Source organism: Acinonyx jubatus, chromosome B4, assembly GCF_027475565.1.
Source record: "Acinonyx jubatus isolate Ajub_Pintada_27869175 chromosome B4, VMU_Ajub_asm_v1.0, whole genome shotgun sequence".
In the NCBI taxonomy this organism is placed as follows: Eukaryota; Metazoa; Chordata; class Mammalia; order Carnivora; family Felidae; genus Acinonyx; species Acinonyx jubatus.
Window position 1 is genome coordinate 92,731,898 of NC_069387.1, and position 16,972 is coordinate 92,748,869.

Here is a 16,972-nt window from a genome sequence, read left to right on the forward strand (position 1 = left end):
GGGTATATGGCTTATAATGAAAATCAGCAATCCTCTGCCCTAGTTTTCACCATGTTTCTGAGTCTGGCTCTCCTAGAGGCAGATACTTTCCAACTCTTTTAGAGATTTCTACCACTTTATATCGGAATGGTGTTTTATATTGCTATTCTTGCTTTATGTATTTTAGAACTTAATATCATCTTCAGAGAGGATTTAACTTTCTTATACCACATCTGACATCCACTTCTAGCACCAGCCTCCCAATATCATAAAGTTGTATAAAATTTTTGGTTAGGTCAGTAGCCAGGGCTTACATTATTACCACTATGTGTTCACATATTATTTATTACAATTATATTTTCTTTCTTGAACTTATTGTTTTTCTCAAACCTAGTCTTGTTTTCATGATTTTCTTGACTTTGAATATAACTATCATTAATTCTTCCCACAAATTCTCTGAAGAGAATTGCCAAATTCCTCTCAGTATTAAAACACATCAATTCCTTTTCTCCCTAAAGAAATTTCTCAGATGATCTTTGTCATTACTGACTTTTTTGTTCTATCAATTTGTACTACCTATTTCTATCAATTGATAAGAGAGGGATGTTAAAATCTCTATGATTGTACAATTATTTATTTCTCCTTTTATTTCTGCAAATTCTGCTTCATGTATTTTGAAGCTATTAAAGAAACAATCATGATTGCTATGGCTTCTTTTTTAAAAAAAATGTTAATGTTTATTTATTTTTGAGAGAGGCAGAGACAAAGCATGAGTGGGAGAGTGGGAGACAGGGAGACACAGGCTCCTGTGTCCGAAACATGCTCCAGGCTCTGAGCTTGTCAGCAAAGAGCCCGACGCGGGGCTTGAACTCATGAACTGTGAGATCATGACCTGAACCAAAGTCAGACCCACTTAACTGACTGAGCCACCCAGGTGCCCCTGCTATGCCTTCTTAATGAAAGAACTATTATTGTGGAATGAGCCTCTTTATTTTTAGTAGTGCTCTTTATTATGAAGTCTATTTTACCTATTATCCATGAAGTCACTTCTGCCTTCTCATACACTTTTTTCTCCATTAATTTTCAACTTACCTGAGTGTTTATATTTAAAGTGTTTCTTGCAGGCAACATAAAGTTGGGTCTTGCTTTTTAAAAACCCATTCTTACAATCTCTACCTTTTATTGGAGTCGTTAATCCATTAACATTTAATGCAATTATTGATGATGTATTTAATTTTGCAATTTTATTATTTGTCTTTTTATCCATTTCTTATTTCTTTGTAACTACTTTCCTACTGTATTAGAATTCCATTTTATCTTCTGACCGTACCTATATACTTCTTTGAATCATTTAACTTTTCACTGTCTACTTAGAGTTAATGAATTAATATTGTACCACTTTACATAAAATGTAGAAACCTTCAACTGTATAATTCTATTTTACCCCCGACTCCCTTCCTCTATGCTATAGTTATCATAAGTGTTACACTTTCATACATTATAAATGCTACAAGATAATGTCATAATTTTTGCTTTAAATAGTCCTATGTATTTTAAAGAAACTGAGAAAAAATGGTTTTTTATTTAGATATATATATTTTTTTATTCTCTACATTCCTTCCTAAAGTTTCAAGTTTCCATCTGATATCATTTTCCTTTAGCCTTAAATAATGTCTTTAACATTTCTTATTGTGCATGCCTATTTATGGTTTTACTTAAAATTTTTTTAATCTGAAAATGTCTTTATTTTGCTTTTATTCTTGAAGGATATTTTCATCATATTTGAAATTCTAGATTGTCAGTTTTGATTTTCTCCAGCACTTTAAAGATACTGTTGTACTGTCTTCTTGCCTCTGGAGATTTTGATGAGAAGTCATTGGTTATTTGAATCACTGTTACTCTACATGTAATATTTTTTTTCTGGTTACTTTTGAAAGTTTCTCTTTATTTTTGCTTTACACTGATTTGACTCTGATGACCTATGTGTGGTTTTCTCTATATCTTGCTTAGGATTTGTCGATCTTCTTGAACCTATAAATTTATGTCCTTTGCAAAATTTGGGAAGGTTTTGGTCACTATATCTTTAATTATTTTTCTGTTATGTCCTCTCCATGGTTCATGAATCTTTTTCTCTCCCTCTTTTTAAATTCATTTCTCCCTCTCTGTTCTTTAGGTTGGATCATCCCTGTTGATTTTCTTCAAGTTATTCTGCTACACCACCTAGGCATTTTTTCATTTTCTATTTTTATTTTCATTTCTAAATTTTTTCAATTCTAGAATTTCCATTTAGTTCTTTTTTAGTTTCTATTTATTGGCTAAGATTTTGTATTTTTTTATTCTTTACAAACACATTATCCTCTCCTCCATTAGGCTTAGTTGTAACAGCTGTTTTTATAATTGCTGCTACTAAAATCTGGATTTGTGTGCTAATCCAATATCTAAATCATCTCTGGGTTGGTGTCTTATAATTGTTCTTTTCCTCAAGGCTAGGCCATATTTTCCTGGTTCTTTGTTTGTTGAGTAATTCTTAATTGTATTCTGGAAATTGTGAATGTCTGGGTTTTTCTTTTTTTTCTTTTTACATTCCTCTAAAAAGTATATATACTTTTGCTTTCCAAGCGGTTACTTTCTTTAAACTCAAATATAAACTCTGTCTCCTGTGCAGCAGCTCAAATATTTGTTCAGTTGTTTTTTTTTTTTTTTTTTTTTTTTGTCTTGTTTTGTTTTGTTTTTGGTTGGACTGTGTATAGTCAGCCCCATACATTGATGGCTCAGGAGTCAGCCAGACATTTGGCCAGAGTTTTTATACAGAGTCTAGGGTTTCTCCTCTCTGAATCTCTTTTCCCCAAGATTTCCCTTTCACTTTAAGCAGCTGTTTGCCCCCAACTCTGTTCTCTGGTTCTTTAGGTCAGAAAGTTTGTGTGTTTCTATCAGAGTTTTAGCTGTTCTGTGAGTCTGCCATCAACTGGGCCTGAGGCTAAAAGCTGTAAATAAGTGATTTACCTTATGCTATTTCCTTCATCCAAGTTTCAGTGTCCCTCCAGAATCTTCTTGCTTTTGACCACTTTCCAGTGTTTTCAGGCAGATTGTTTTTTGTTTTGTTTTGTGTTGTGTTGTTGTTGTTGTTTTAAATTTTTCAGAGTTCACAGTTTTTATTTATGGAAGGGTCAGGTCTGGTAGGAGCTTACCAGTCATATGAGAAGCAGAAGAGCTTTTTGTGGATTTTTTTTTTTTTTTTTGCATCCCTTCTTTATCTATTTGCTTGTTCTTTGTTTTTAATGTTAAAGGTTTCTGGAAATGTCTAGTCCTTCATCTTTTGTTCCTGTGTAAGACGTTCTGTTTGCAAACCATTATTTTCAAAGGATGCGTTTCATCATAGAGTGATCAAGCGGGGATTGGCTATGTTTGGGGGGGGGGGGGTAACTTCAAAATATCCTTTTTTCCCTTGAGGTCATTCAACTTTTCTGGGGAACAATCTTTCAATTTCCTACGGTAGGAAATCTGCTCGGATGCCTACAAAGTCAAGTTGAAGAAGGCTCTCAGGGTTCGGTATTTAGACTTTTAATGAATCCTTCCATTTTTAGCTCAGTAGTTTTGCAATCTCCCTGGATCTGTTTCTTCAGAGAGTAAAACTTTCCAACTTGCGTTGCAGTGATGGAGGTAGTTGTCTGGCTGTACAGGCTGGGAAAGCTACTCTTAGGATCCAACCATTCTTTAATCAAGGTTTCAATCAATTCTTTTGTTTTCAGCTCCACCTTCAGCCTGAACTCAGAGGTTCCTGGTGACTCCAATGTCTTGGGCTTTTCTGAAGTTGTATTAAAATTGGATAACTTCTTGTTGGCTCCTATGTCCCTTCTGCCTTCCCCAGGCAGTCTTGTTTTTGCCTTTTCCATTCTACTAATTCAAGTTACCATCCATCCTACTTCAGTGTGCCACAATGTTATTAAAATATAGTCTTGTTGTACACTCTCTCTGCACAGGTACTCTATGTCCTTTTGTGTTTATGCCTCTTTATTCCTTTACTTTCATTTTTGGTGGCATTTTTGGAGGAAGGCGGTGTTTTTGGAGGAAGGTTTTCTGTTACTCATAAAGAGCGAATAAATTATAAAAGACTAATTTGAGGAGAAAGCCTAACTTTTCTTTTTTTTAATATTTATTTATTTTGAGAGAGAGACAGACAGCATGCAATCAGGGGCGGGGGCAGAGAGAGAATCCCAAGCAGGCTCTGTGCTGTCAGTGTAGAGCCCAATGTGGGGCTCAATCTTAGAAACCGTGAGATCATGACTTGAGCTGAAATTAAGAGTCAGACGCTTAACCAACCGAGCCACTCAGGTGCCCCGAAAACCTAACTTTTCTAATAAATAATAAAAACAGACTTTTCATTGTACGAGGTTGAAATCTTAATCAACCAAGAAAAACACGATAGCTTACTCTTCCAGCAGGAGAATCAAGTAGAGGGTGGTAGTGCTTATGAATGACTTAGAATCATGGAGTTTCTGAGCCATAAGGGACTTGTAGGTTTTTTGGAACAGAAGATTTCACACTTTTTTAGTGGTGGTACTCATTTTTTTCTTAAATGAAATTTTACTTGCACCTCAATCTATAAAACAAAAAGTTATGATTTTTTCCCCCAGGCATTTAAATTTTTTCTTTTGTAAAATCACTGAGCTCATTCCAATCTCTGTGGGATTTCCCAGAGCACAGATGGAAAACCATTGCTTTAGTGGTGACATTTCACAGTGCTTTAGCCTAAACAGTGTGCTCAACCTTCTCTCTGGTATAAGAGCTTCAAGAACGTTAAGAAGCCAACAATACGGTTAATTAAACTGTATTGAGCATGCACTACATTTGGGGGTAATTATGTTATGGGTTTTACACATAGTATCTCATTTAATTCTCAACAGTGTTATGAGGAAGGCATGATGATTATTTCCACATGGTAGGTGAGGAAACGGGGACTAAGGTTTTGTTCACGAACACACAGCTAGGAAGTGGAAGAGCTGGGGCCCAAACCCAGGTCTGTCTGACTCAAAGCCCATTCACTTAACACATGACACCAGGCGTGTCCTGGTGGGCTTTGGTCCCCATGGTGCACTGTGTGTTGTACCCAGCGGTGCCTCCCATTTGTGGCCAGGGTATAATGACCGCACAGGTTACAACAAAAAGCAATGCATGTCTCTAATCCTCAGGCAAGGGCAGCTTCCGGATACTCCACCTTATTCTGCGTCAGACTCCTGTTCTCCTCCGCAGATCAAAGGTGAGTGCCATCTGCCTCTAGCACGCCTTGCAGCGTCCCTCTTCTTGGACTCTGGGTGGTCAGAAAGAGAGCTCTTCTCACCTGTGTGTTCCCCCAGGTGCATGCTGCCCAGCAGTGAGACCTGCAGCCGGGAGGACTCCAGCTACTTTTCTCCACTCCGCGGCTGCACCTGACTCGCTGCCTGCGCAGCTGCCGCAGAGCTCGTGTGAAATGAGCAACTCTGCCGGCACCCACAGCGGCGTCCACGACTGCTATCCAGGCTTCGGTCATCTTACGACCCCCCCGGACCATTGCGTGTCCTGCCGTCCGGGGATAAGCCGTTCTTACCATCAGCAGCCTCTGTGCCACAGCCCTGGGTAAAGGGCAAGATATTTAGTTATGAAAGACCTCAGAGCAGCCAGCACCCCCCGCAGTGCCGGTAAAGAATGAACAGTGGCGTTCTCTCTCCAGGAGATGGCGGTGTTGAGACATATATCAGACACGGCAAGGCCCCAGCGCTCTTGGCTTTAGGCCGTCTTTTAACTAAAAACCCGCTAAACCCAAAGTCCTCGTTCGATGGAAAGTGAAAATGTCAGAAATAGAGAGAGACATTCTGAGTGATGGAGAAAGCACTATTTACATTTGTAGTCTTAGCTAGAATACGCAAGTAATTTGTGAATTAATACATAGAGTCCTCAGTAAATATTGAGCATGAACTAATATGCGTTTTAATTTTCTTTCTTTTCCTTCTTCTCCTTTTTGTCTTTTATTCTTTCTTCTGAATCTACAGAATGGCAAGGAGAGTAGAGGTCATCAAAAATTGTGGTGAAGTTCCATGTGAAAAAAAAATGTCAGGTGTAAAATGGATACATATTTTATATACTTACATTTATAAGTATACTATAACACTATCTTGTCTATACTGTATTTATATATAAGTTCATATACTATATTTTAACTTCTCTGTCTCAATATCTTCTCTGCCTTTGGAAACATTGGCAGTTTATTTTTCAGGTAGGTGAGTCTCCCATCCATTGGATATTGGGAAACTAAGTTTCAGACTCGCGGGTTTCTGGAACAGAAGCTTGCTCTTTCCACTCATGCACAACCTAGTGTTGCACACCAGTAGGGCTCAAGGAATCTTAGCTAACTGGAATTAGTCTTAAGAAGTCTGAGAGAAGACACCTGGGAAATTGAATCTGATTTAACGTAACATGGAGAGCACAAACTCCTAACCTGCATTTTGGGTTCTTGATTTTAGAGCCTTGTTGCCACCAACCAAGAAGAGGAAGTGCACACAGGCGCTGGAGGACTCCGGGGACCATCAGGTGTGGGCCCACCACTCCAGACCAAGTGAGCCAACCCGGGGCCCATCTCTGCTTTCGCCATTAAGACGGGGATTTTGACCAGTCTTGCAGTAGCTCTACAGAATGATTTTCTCTCTCATAGAAGGGCAAGGATAGGAGTTTCTTTCTTTCCTTTTGACATACAGTTTCGTGCAGTCTTCGGTGGGGTCATGTAGGTCCTTCTCTCCTAGGAAGAGGTGCCATTGTCTCTCTCTTTGGTGGAGATGAAATGCCGGTCCTTTCAATTTTAGGGGCAAGGTTCTGATTCAGTAGGCTTGAGGTGGGCTCTGAGATTCTGCCGTCCGAACAGGCTTTCAGTGTTGCCTGCTCGTGGAGGGTACTCTGAGAAGCAGACCTGGGAAGATTTCTCCAGTGGGGCAGGAAGGTAGAGAGCTGAGCTCCTCTAGCATCTGCTTCAGGTTAGCGGCTCCCAAGTAGGTCTTTGAAATTTTGTAAGATCATTTGCGAAGTCTTTCAGCAGACTCATGATGCCCAAGTGGTGAGACTACCTTATTTTTTGCCTTCTACAATATGTGACACATCGTGTTTCAAGCTTAGAGACCTTTTCAAGTTATGAACAAATTGGGGATTTGGAGTCTGAAGGCTTGAGCTTTCAGAAGAGATGCTATGGCACTTATTGGGTGAAAGGAAAATGCTCCATGCCAATTCTGTTAGCCCCTGTAAATAATCAGATGTAGGCAATGTGAATAGAACCCTGGATTCAGGGTACATCTCTTTTATTCCCACATGCAACAGCTTGACGGGAAGGTCAAGATTTCTGTCTTCCAGCTCTCCCTCCCACTATTGTCCCCCAATTCCAGAGGTTTATACTGCCCTGAAAGGTGATGTGGTGGCTTCCTCACCTGCTTGAGTTGCTGCCTTTGTCTTTCACAGCCTTATGACAAGTGCTGGTCCTCTGTGCCCATGGAGCCTGCTGGTCCTTTCAGGGATGGCTGGCCTCCGCTCCAGCATGGGCTGGAGGGTCCTTCAGCCAAGGCCCACACGGGGCCATTCCCTGGGAGTGCTGTGGCAGAACTGTGCTGGGTATTGGGCCCTTGCATGAACCAAACCTGTCACTGCCTTTTCTTTCACATGGATCCACTCTGGCCAGCAGGGTGCTTGGTTTTTCTTATTCAACGCTTGAGACACAAAAGGCTAAAGTCTCCTTTCTGGATAATATAGAGTTCACCATCCACCTTCCTGTGCAAAGCTTACTCTAATTTCTTCAAGAGTCCTTGCATCTAGCCTGCAACCCCTTTGTGATCCTCAAACATAAAAGGCTGAGTGAATTTCTAGCCAGACGAGGGAACCATCTGTTCACTTCCACAGATGCACCAGCTCACTGAGAGGACTGGGCAAGCCACCCAAACCTCCCCAGCGTTTCCGCATCAAACCAGATTGCTGCTCAAATCATCCTGGCTGTCTCAGAGTTAAGCCCCATCCTGTGATGATTTTCTGCTGCCTGTCTCTGGAGAGGCCATTGATTTTTCACCATCTCCAGAGAAAAATCATAGAAGAGTAACTGAAATGTCTCAACAGATAGGAAATCTTGAATCCCGTGTTTAAGTCCTATTCCAACAAAGGTCACTGAAAAGCTGACTAAAGATAATTGGCCCCAGACAACTGGGCCAGAATGTAAATGAACAGGTGCCCAGGGCTGGAAAAAAAAAAAAAGACAAAAATCCAAATGCCATGTTTTCCTTACAGCTTATATTTTTAGCAGAAGTTTTCTAGTAGAGAACTCATAGTTGATGTGGCAGAGGCCGAGGATGCTTACAAAGTTCCTGGGGAAATGGTACAAGGGCAGAGGAAGAAGGAGCTTATGCGAGTCTTATTAGGCAGGAATTTTGATGGGAAGAGATGTTCTAAATCAATCAGTAAGGCTTTTCTAGTGACCGTCTCCTGAGCGGTTTATTTTGCCCAAGGGGTTCCAAGATCCCCATTTATAGGGCTCATGGTGTAGACTCACTGGTTTGCTGTGGGCAGATGTGAAATGTTGCTTAGAGAGAAAGCAGCTGGGGGATAGGCTCTTGCTAGCTGGTTCCAGCCTCACATGGCCTAGATCCCAAATATGAGGGGGTTCTGCTTCCATCTGATCTGAACCCCAACTATGAGAGGATTCATTGACTCACGTAGTTTGGACCTCAAATACAAAAGGACTTTTGAGCCCCAGAGTTATGGCCTTTGGCTCCCAGTGAGAGGTGCACTGGCTGAATTCACACTGTAGAGTCAGAAAAAGTATCTGTCTCGTCTCTTCAGCAGTTGGGGACTTTCTGAGGCTGACTTTTCTTGATTGCCAAATGAGAATCATAATTTCTATTTCACCCATTTCTAAGATTTTTTTTAAGTAATGTAGAAAAGAATATTTTGAAAGGCATTAAAATGCAAATATGAGTTTTTCCAAAAGGGTTGGGACTTGGGCAGTTTGCTGCCTTCCCACTTCTATTTCTCTTCTGCTACATTTTCTTGAGAAATCCTCGCTGTAGCATGAAAAGAAGAGGGTGGTTTGAATCCTGTCTCTTCCACTTACCAGCTGTGACTCTGGGCAAGTTATTTCAGGTCTTTGAACCCCATTTTCTGCATTTGTTAAATGAGATTAGGAATCCTTACTTCAGTTTGGCCGCACCTACTAAACCATATCCTGTGACCCAGTAATTCCACTGCCAGGACTGTGTCTAACAGGAATGTGTACATATGCCCACGAAAAGACATTCACAAAAAAATACCCACAGCGGCATTACTTATAATAACCACAAACTGAAAATAACCCAAATGGCTGTCAAGGGCAGGATAAATTGTGGTATAGTCATACAGGGGAGTACTTACTCTACAGGCATGGGAATAAACAAAACGCCTGCCATTTGCAACAATATGTGTATGAGTGAATCTCATAAACATGATATTGGGCAAAAGAAGCCAACACGCAGGAATACGTACCGTATTATTCCATTTCTATGAACTCCTCTATGGTATTAGGTATCGGACTAGTGATTTGTCTTGGGTAGGGGAAAGTAGTAACTGCAAGGGGGCATGAAGGTGTCTTCTAGAGTCCTGGACGTGTCCTATTTCCGGGCCTACTGATAGTTACCCGGTATAATTCACTTTATTAGAAAGTATCAAATTGTGCACTAATGGTCTGTGTATTCTTCTTCATGTATATTAGACTTCAATGGAGAAAGGTTATTGAAGAAAAGGCGTTCTTACTTTGAAGACTGGGTGAGAAACTATGTCAAGTGTCTTGGTACAGACAGGACACAGGAGTAGTAGACATTATTATTAGTGTGAATAATAGTAAGTCCCAGTATTGGGCTCAGGCTTGTGCCTGGCATTTCAGTGTGGGCCTGGGGTCCCTGGATGTCACCAGCGGATGGCCAGCTCCCAGGGAAGCCATGACTGTGTTGGTGTTGTTAGAGTGACTGCCCCTTAGCTTTGCTGCTATAATGGGAAAAGGCAGGAACTGCTGTTATCCTTGACCTGGCCACCATGCCTGAGTGGGAAAGGGCCCACATTAGCTGATATTCACTCAGGCACTCGGTGTTAGTTATTTCACGTCGGATAGAATTACCACAGAGGCCAAGAATGAAGTATTCCTCAAGGCTTCTTGGGAATAACTGAGTCATCTGAGCCAAAACAAGTGCAGGTGGTGACGACAGTGCCACCAACATTCACCAAAAGCGCCATAGTTTACATCCTTGCTAGCGACAGGCCCTGTGCTCAGCACCTACAGTCATAACTCATTGCGTTATGAGTGAATCTCATAACACAGTGAGCCTGGGAGGTTTCATACTGTTGCCTCCATTTTGTAGATGAAGAAACTGAAGCCCAGAGAGCTGAACCCATTTTCCTAGATTGTACAGCTATGAAATGTACAGTTGTGCCTCAAGCCCAGGCCCATCTGATTTCAGACTCCAAGCTCCTGAACTTCCTTTACCCTCTGTCCCTTGTAGGACAGAGGAAGGAAAGAAGGAAGAACTGATTTCTCCTCTTCTCTGAATTTGGTATAAGCAGGAGAACCGTGGAAGGTTTTTGTCCGTTTGTTTTAAAAAGTTTTTAGGTCTGGTAACTTTTGGAGGAGTGATGGCATGAGGAGGTCCTTGCATTGCTGACCCCCTGTAGTCTTAGCCGAGGTGGCAGGGGTGGCGGGGGGGGGGGGGGGGGGAAGGTTTTCATGATTCTGAGAAATCTTTTCAAAATGGTTGGTCACAAAAACTGGAAAAAAAAAAAAAAAGAATGTTTTGCTTAGGTGACGTGTTGATAGGGACACTCCAAGAAAACACGTTTTGTATGACATTTGAGATCAAAGACAACCTGAAGCAGTGTGTTGTTTATTTACGTGAGCAAGTCTGCAGTGCAAGTAAAAAGAAAGAAAGGTAGGTGAGTGAAAGAAAACCCTGCATTTTCTAAGCTCTGGGCTAAGTGCATGCTCCCCAGGAGCCCATGTTGTGTTTCTCTGTTGTTGCTTACAGCCTGCATCTGATCTTATGAACGCCCACTATTTCCCTTTCACTCCTGATGTCAGGCATGAGTGATAGTAGGGGAGTTAAAAGAAAAACAGAAAACGTACCAATAGAATTTACATAAAAAGTATCCGAGGTTGAACCACACGGTCTGGAAGCATACTCAAATGAAGACAAACAATTTACAAGGATTATGCAAAAATAGTAGCTCGGGTATGTGAAATTGCTGTTATTTTAACACACAAAAGTGGCAATTTCATATAGTCAATACTACATACGGTATTTTGTTACTTTATCTTGGCATTAGCTTCTGAGTGCACTTGTACTATGATATTCTCTCTGCTTGATGTTGCAAGATGGGCAAGACATCTGTTTTAATTTCTATTGTGCAGTTGAGGGAAGTAAGACACTAAGTGAATAAATAGCTCCTCTAAGCTCAGAAAGCTAGTGCCACAAGGGACCCGTAACAGAGTAGAATGTATGGGTTGCAATTAACAAAAACAAAGAAACAAAGGACAGAACCCCCATACCTCAAACTGCCTTAAGGAAAAAACAAACCAAAAAACAAAACTGGAGGATTTATTGGCTCCTATAACTCAAGAGTTGAGAATTGGATCCCAGAACTCAAATCACGCCATCAAAACTGGGCGCCCTTCATTCTCAACTCTGTTCTGCTGCTGTGGGGCTTCATTCCTAAACATTCCCAAAATGGTGCCGGCAGCTCTTGGGGTTATATCTCAGAGGTTTAAAGCTCATGGAAAAGAGTCGGCATCTTTGAACCCCTGTCCGCTGAAGTGCAGAAGTGCACTGTGCTTGGATAGGATTGGGCCATGAGTCTACCTGATGGAATTATTGATGCAAGTAGTGAATGTTGTGTTTTAACTGATCTGGTCTGGGTCCCCATACCCTCCTCTGACTGGGAGTAGGCTTCCCTGGAACCACGTTGGCTGGAATGTGGCTATGCAGGAAGTAGGGTAGACAGATACTGAGGGCAAAATATCCAGCAAGTACCATTGCATCTTAGGGATCACTGACCCCAAATTGCTCTTTTTGCAGATGAGGAAACAAGGCTAGCCACACGTCTCCTGTCTCCCAACACTTGTTACTTCCCACGTGCTCACTCTACCTCATCCATGGCCAGTTCATTGGCTCCCTGCAGCTGTCTGTGAATCTAGGAAAAACAGCCTTGGAGGAAGGATCTAACATGCCGATTTCTTTGCAGTGACAAATAAGAGTCACAGCAGTGAAGTGCAAGACTACGACGGTGAGGGACAGAACATGATGCCTGTGGACCAGTGTTCTCCTACTCTGAAGTGGCAGCCGTATCAAAGTGTTCCTTGGCACAGTTTGTTGAATGGTCATTACGAGAAACTGTAAGTGGCCCAGGGATGCCTGGTGCTGTGCTGGAGAGTGAGGGAAGGAAGGCAGTGCTACTCTTTGGGACTAAATCCAAGTATTTGGGCTTTGATGCCACTCCTGATTGAATAGGATGGGCCAATGAGAAAGCGTGCTTTACTCCTTATGTTTTGCGTTCCAACTAGGGAATAGTTGAGATGTGGATTTCTGGCTGTTAGGACTCCAAAGTTAAAATTCTAACTCATTATAATTTGCCCACTAAATGATGGAGGGAGAGCGAATCTTTCTGAGATCAATACCCAGTTCATCTAAATGCTGGAAAATGGAGATTTCCCAAATCAGTAACATTTAACCCTGCAGTTAATTTAAAATTCCATAAAATACTGTTTTAGGGGGCCACATTAAATTGCTAGCTGGTGACACCCCTACTTCCCCAATATTTATGCTGTGAATCAGTATTGTCAAGTTCATTGGCAACATCTACTGAAGCAGTCACAGTTGGTGGTGGCTTTGTAGTAAGAGACTGAAAGTAAAACATAGAAAATATCTTTAAACCGGAAAAATTTTCATCCTAATCTTGTGACATTATAGTTTCAAGAAATAAATGTGAACGTACATATTATTACTCTTAAACATCCTCTGAGCCTTCTCTTTATTCCTGAGGATATGTTACCCACTTAAGTCTTCTAGAATTTTTTAGATTAAAAACGCCTTCTTGAAAAACCTAAAACAATGTTAATGGATAAAGAATAGGATTTTCAAGTAATACATATAACATGAAATAAGAAATGTTGGTCTACAAATGAGGGCCTTCGCGGTATTTTCCAAATTCAAATATAGCTTATTTAAGAGCAAAACTTATCACTAGGACTTTCATGTTGGATGAACTAGAAGGAAGAAATCTTTTCCTTCAAGCAAATTCTAAGGACTTAAACAGACTTTGGGAGTTGGTATGTTGAATGGGAGGCAGAAAGAAGCAAATTTCTAATTGTATCATTGAACTGTCACAACTTTTGTCTTTGCCACTGAGTGCAATTAGAAAAAGAAAGGAAGGGTCCATAGGTCTTGGTTTTGAGTCTTAGTCCGCATTTAGTTATCCTTTGGGGAGTATTTCATAGGCTTTCCTAAATATGAGTACCAAGGTATGAAACCTCAACTTCTTGAGGTAACTTCTCTTTCTTCTCACTTGAGTAGTTTTTTTTTTTTTTAAGTTTATTTGAATAGCCAATCTAAACTCCGATCTGGAAAAAAAGGAGAACATGGATGGTATCAGCTCAAAGGTATAGAGGCAGATGTATTTTGAATGCTTAGACATAATTCACTTTTCTTAAGTGCAAGAAAAGGACAATATTAATCTACATTAGAATTCAGGTCATCTTAATTCCACTACTCATATCATTGAGACAGACTATCACTTGTCTCAGATTATTATGTCTAATTTGATACAAAAATATTGTTTCCTTAAGATTTCCTGAAAGCACTAAAGTTAGGGGATTGAAAATTTATCAAAAACTTTTTTCTGAGTGATATTTAAAACTTGTGTCAACAGAGCTTTTTAAAAGCCAGTTTAGTTGACTTTATGTATATCTTTTGATACCAAAATCAGAATCACTATTTTTAGGTAAATAAATTTCTATAGCCAGAGATTGGTGTTTAAGATTCACAGGAATCTTCAACATTGTAATTGTTGGTTGATTCAGTTTCTGCTTCTAGCAATCTTTAAATTTCAGGCTAATGCTCATATCTGAGCTACAAACCTTACCTTCTCCGGAGTTTTTGATAGTGAAACATGGAAGATCACAAAAAGATATTTTACAAAAAGGTATTTGCTATTTTCTCAACCAAGACCGTTCTTATTACCCTCTGCAGTAAAATCTATACGATTCAATTCATCTAGCCTTTAGATGAGCAAATTAGAAGATTAGTTCTAGAAACCTGAGTCAATATGAAGTTCCCAGATGGCATAAGACATGTGGTCTTTATCAAATCCTTCATTCAGTGACTGTTCCTGAATTTGCTGCTGGCAGCCGCATGACTGTGGAGCCTTTGACATGTCAGCTACTTGGAAGTGATCAATGGCCCAGTGACTTGACCCATTGGGAAGGAGCTTAACTTGCAAAGAACAGGAACACTCTTTTCCCAAGAGACTCATCCATATTTTCTGTCTCTGGAGTTAAAGGAAAATTTAGAAATTCAGTGTTGTTCATTATACTGGCAGCCATCCAAACTGAGATCCCGGGAAGCACATACACAGCCGCAGAGAGCCGGCAGAGCTCTAAGTCCTGCTCGCCTCTGCTTGTGGTCCTGGGAAGGAGCTTCTTACCTGAGGAAAACCCCACATTTAGGAATCTTGATGAATTAGAAATCATGTTCCGTATCTACAATATGTATGGGAAAAACTCGCGAAAAAGTTTTCACCTTTTATTTTCTCTTCTCTATCCATTAAGGATGTTTTATTTTCCTTAACATTGGAAGTAGTTAATTAAACATGTCATACACATAGCATTGATATTGAACGTAATTTTATGGGGCAAATAAAACAAGAGTCTGATTAGCTACCGCACTACTTCTGTTCCCGGCGAAAGTAACCAGCATAGTAGGTTTTCAGTGCTATTACCAGAGCAGGAGGCTAAGAAGGAAATGACTAAACTCTGGTGAAAACAGGTTTTCAATCAGTGTTCTGACTGACTCTGGTTAATGTGGTTTAAAGCTATTCCTAGTAATTCTGACCAGTCTGCCTTTTTCTTATGACCACCAACAGGCTGAATCTGAGGGATTCACTCATCTGAGGGAGTATTTGAGTGTGGTGTTGCTGATGACATTTAAAGGCTTTTTTTTTTTTAAGGTGGAAAAAGATGAATTTTATCCCAGATATTTCACAAGTCTGAGTAATGTGGTGATTTCTCAACTTCTGGACTACGTCTTTCTATTGTGTGGTGGGGTCAAATTAGAATTCTGGAAAGCACAAAGGGAAAAGGCAGGCCAAGGCGACAGTGCTTCCATTTGGCAAGAATTGTGCTTCTTCCTTGTGAGAAGATAAAATGCTGTGAGAAAGCCATCTGTGTTTTGAAATAGCATTTTCACTTCCTCAGCAAAAATTCACCAAATTGATTCAATATAGCAAAAATCACTTTCTACAATATATTTTCTTGAAATGTTTATACAATTGATATAGTTAGTGAAAGAAAATGTGTGGATAATGTTTGTTAAACTCGTTTCTTGATTCCTCTTTCCATAGACCCGATGTAGGTTATCGAGTTATCACAGACAAAGGATTTAATTTTTCACCAGCAGATGAAGCTTTTGTTTGCCAAAAGAAAAACCATTTTCAGATAACCATCCATATCCAAGTTTGGGGAAGTCCAAAATTTGTCCAAACCCAAATGGGCCTAAAGCCAATAGAAATGTTTTACTTGAAAGCTTTTGGGGTTAAGGTAAGTTTTTTATTTAGCTTGGTTTAATTAAGCTAACTTTTATTAAGTGTTCCTGTTATCTGTTGCTGCCTAACAAACTGTCCCCCAAACTCAGCAACCTAAAATAATAACAGCCATCTATTTGGGTCACGAATGTGCAGGCCAGTTAGGGGTTGGCTCTAGCAGTTCATGCCTGTTCAAGAGTCCTCAGCTAGGCCTGGATCCAGTGTCAAGATGGCTCATTTATATGTCTGTCAAGTTTGGACTGGCCATTGGCCAGGAGCTCAAATGAGACTGTGGCTGGGAGGCCTTGGCTTTTCTTCACACAGACCTCTCTGTGGGATAGGTTGTGCTTCCTCACAGCATGGCGGATGGGTTCTAAGAGTGAAAGTTCCAAGACATAGGAGGCAGAAGCTGCTAATTTCTGAAGTCTGAAACTGGCTCAGAACCTGGGACAGCATCACTTCAAACCACATTTTGATAGTTTTCAGTATATAAATCTTGCACTCCTTTGACTAAATGTAATTATTTTATTCTTCTTGATGCTGGTGCATTTTCAAATGCAATAGATTCACAGTTTTCACCAAATTCTCAAATAGGTCCCTGACTTAAAAAACCAAGGAACTGTTAATTTGGTCAATGTCCCCTTTTTTCCAGTTTAACAGAGGAGAGACTGAGTAAAGTTACACAATTCATTCAAGATAAGTGGATGAGAGAGTTGACTTTAGAGTGCAGGTAGGATGATTTCTGAGTGGTCAACAACTCTTTCTTAACTTGTGACCTCAGATCCAGCTTCTCAGGGGGAAAAACATCCATTATCTGCATATTTTGTTCTGATTATTAACCTGAGCTTAGCACTGAGTCTCCCAAAATAAGGCTTGACTGCTGAACACATCAGCTGCTCTTGCTCCAAACTGAGTTGCTTGCTCCAAACCAAACCCAGAGTAAATACAGATAACAAACAAACAAACAGCAACAAAACATATTTTTCTGATCATGGAAGTAATGTGAATCCATTGTGAAAATTTTGGAATGCAAAAGAAAACTATAAAGAAAGAAAATTCATTCATATTTGGGACCCACCATTTGTTAGTCTAATTTTTCTCTTATTAAAATTAATTTCGGGGTGCCTGGGTGGCTCAGTCAGTTGAGTGTGTGACTCTCTATTTTGACTCAGATCATGAT

At 40.2% G+C, this 16,972-nt stretch overlaps 1 protein-coding gene across 4 annotated transcripts in view; it reads left to right on the forward strand.

The window, feature by feature from the left end:
* The window catches only part of MYRFL (myelin regulatory factor like), a 127,360-nt gene that overhangs the window by 45,417 nt on the left and 64,971 nt on the right, over positions 1 to 16,972 (forward strand). For all 4 annotated transcript variants that reach the window (XR_008300338.1, XM_053226491.1, XM_053226490.1 and 1 more), the window contains exons 3-7: positions 5,169 to 5,236; positions 5,334 to 5,592; positions 6,477 to 6,568; positions 12,241 to 12,391; positions 15,613 to 15,808. Coding sequence is in view for 3 of the 4 variants with exons in the window: in XM_053226491.1 (XP_053082466.1) it covers positions 5,169 to 5,236; positions 5,334 to 5,592; positions 6,477 to 6,568; positions 12,241 to 12,391; positions 15,613 to 15,808 (766 nt within the window). In the remaining variant the exon portion in view is untranslated. The remainder of the gene's footprint in view (positions 1 to 5,168; positions 5,237 to 5,333; positions 5,593 to 6,476; positions 6,569 to 12,240; positions 12,392 to 15,612; positions 15,809 to 16,972) is intronic.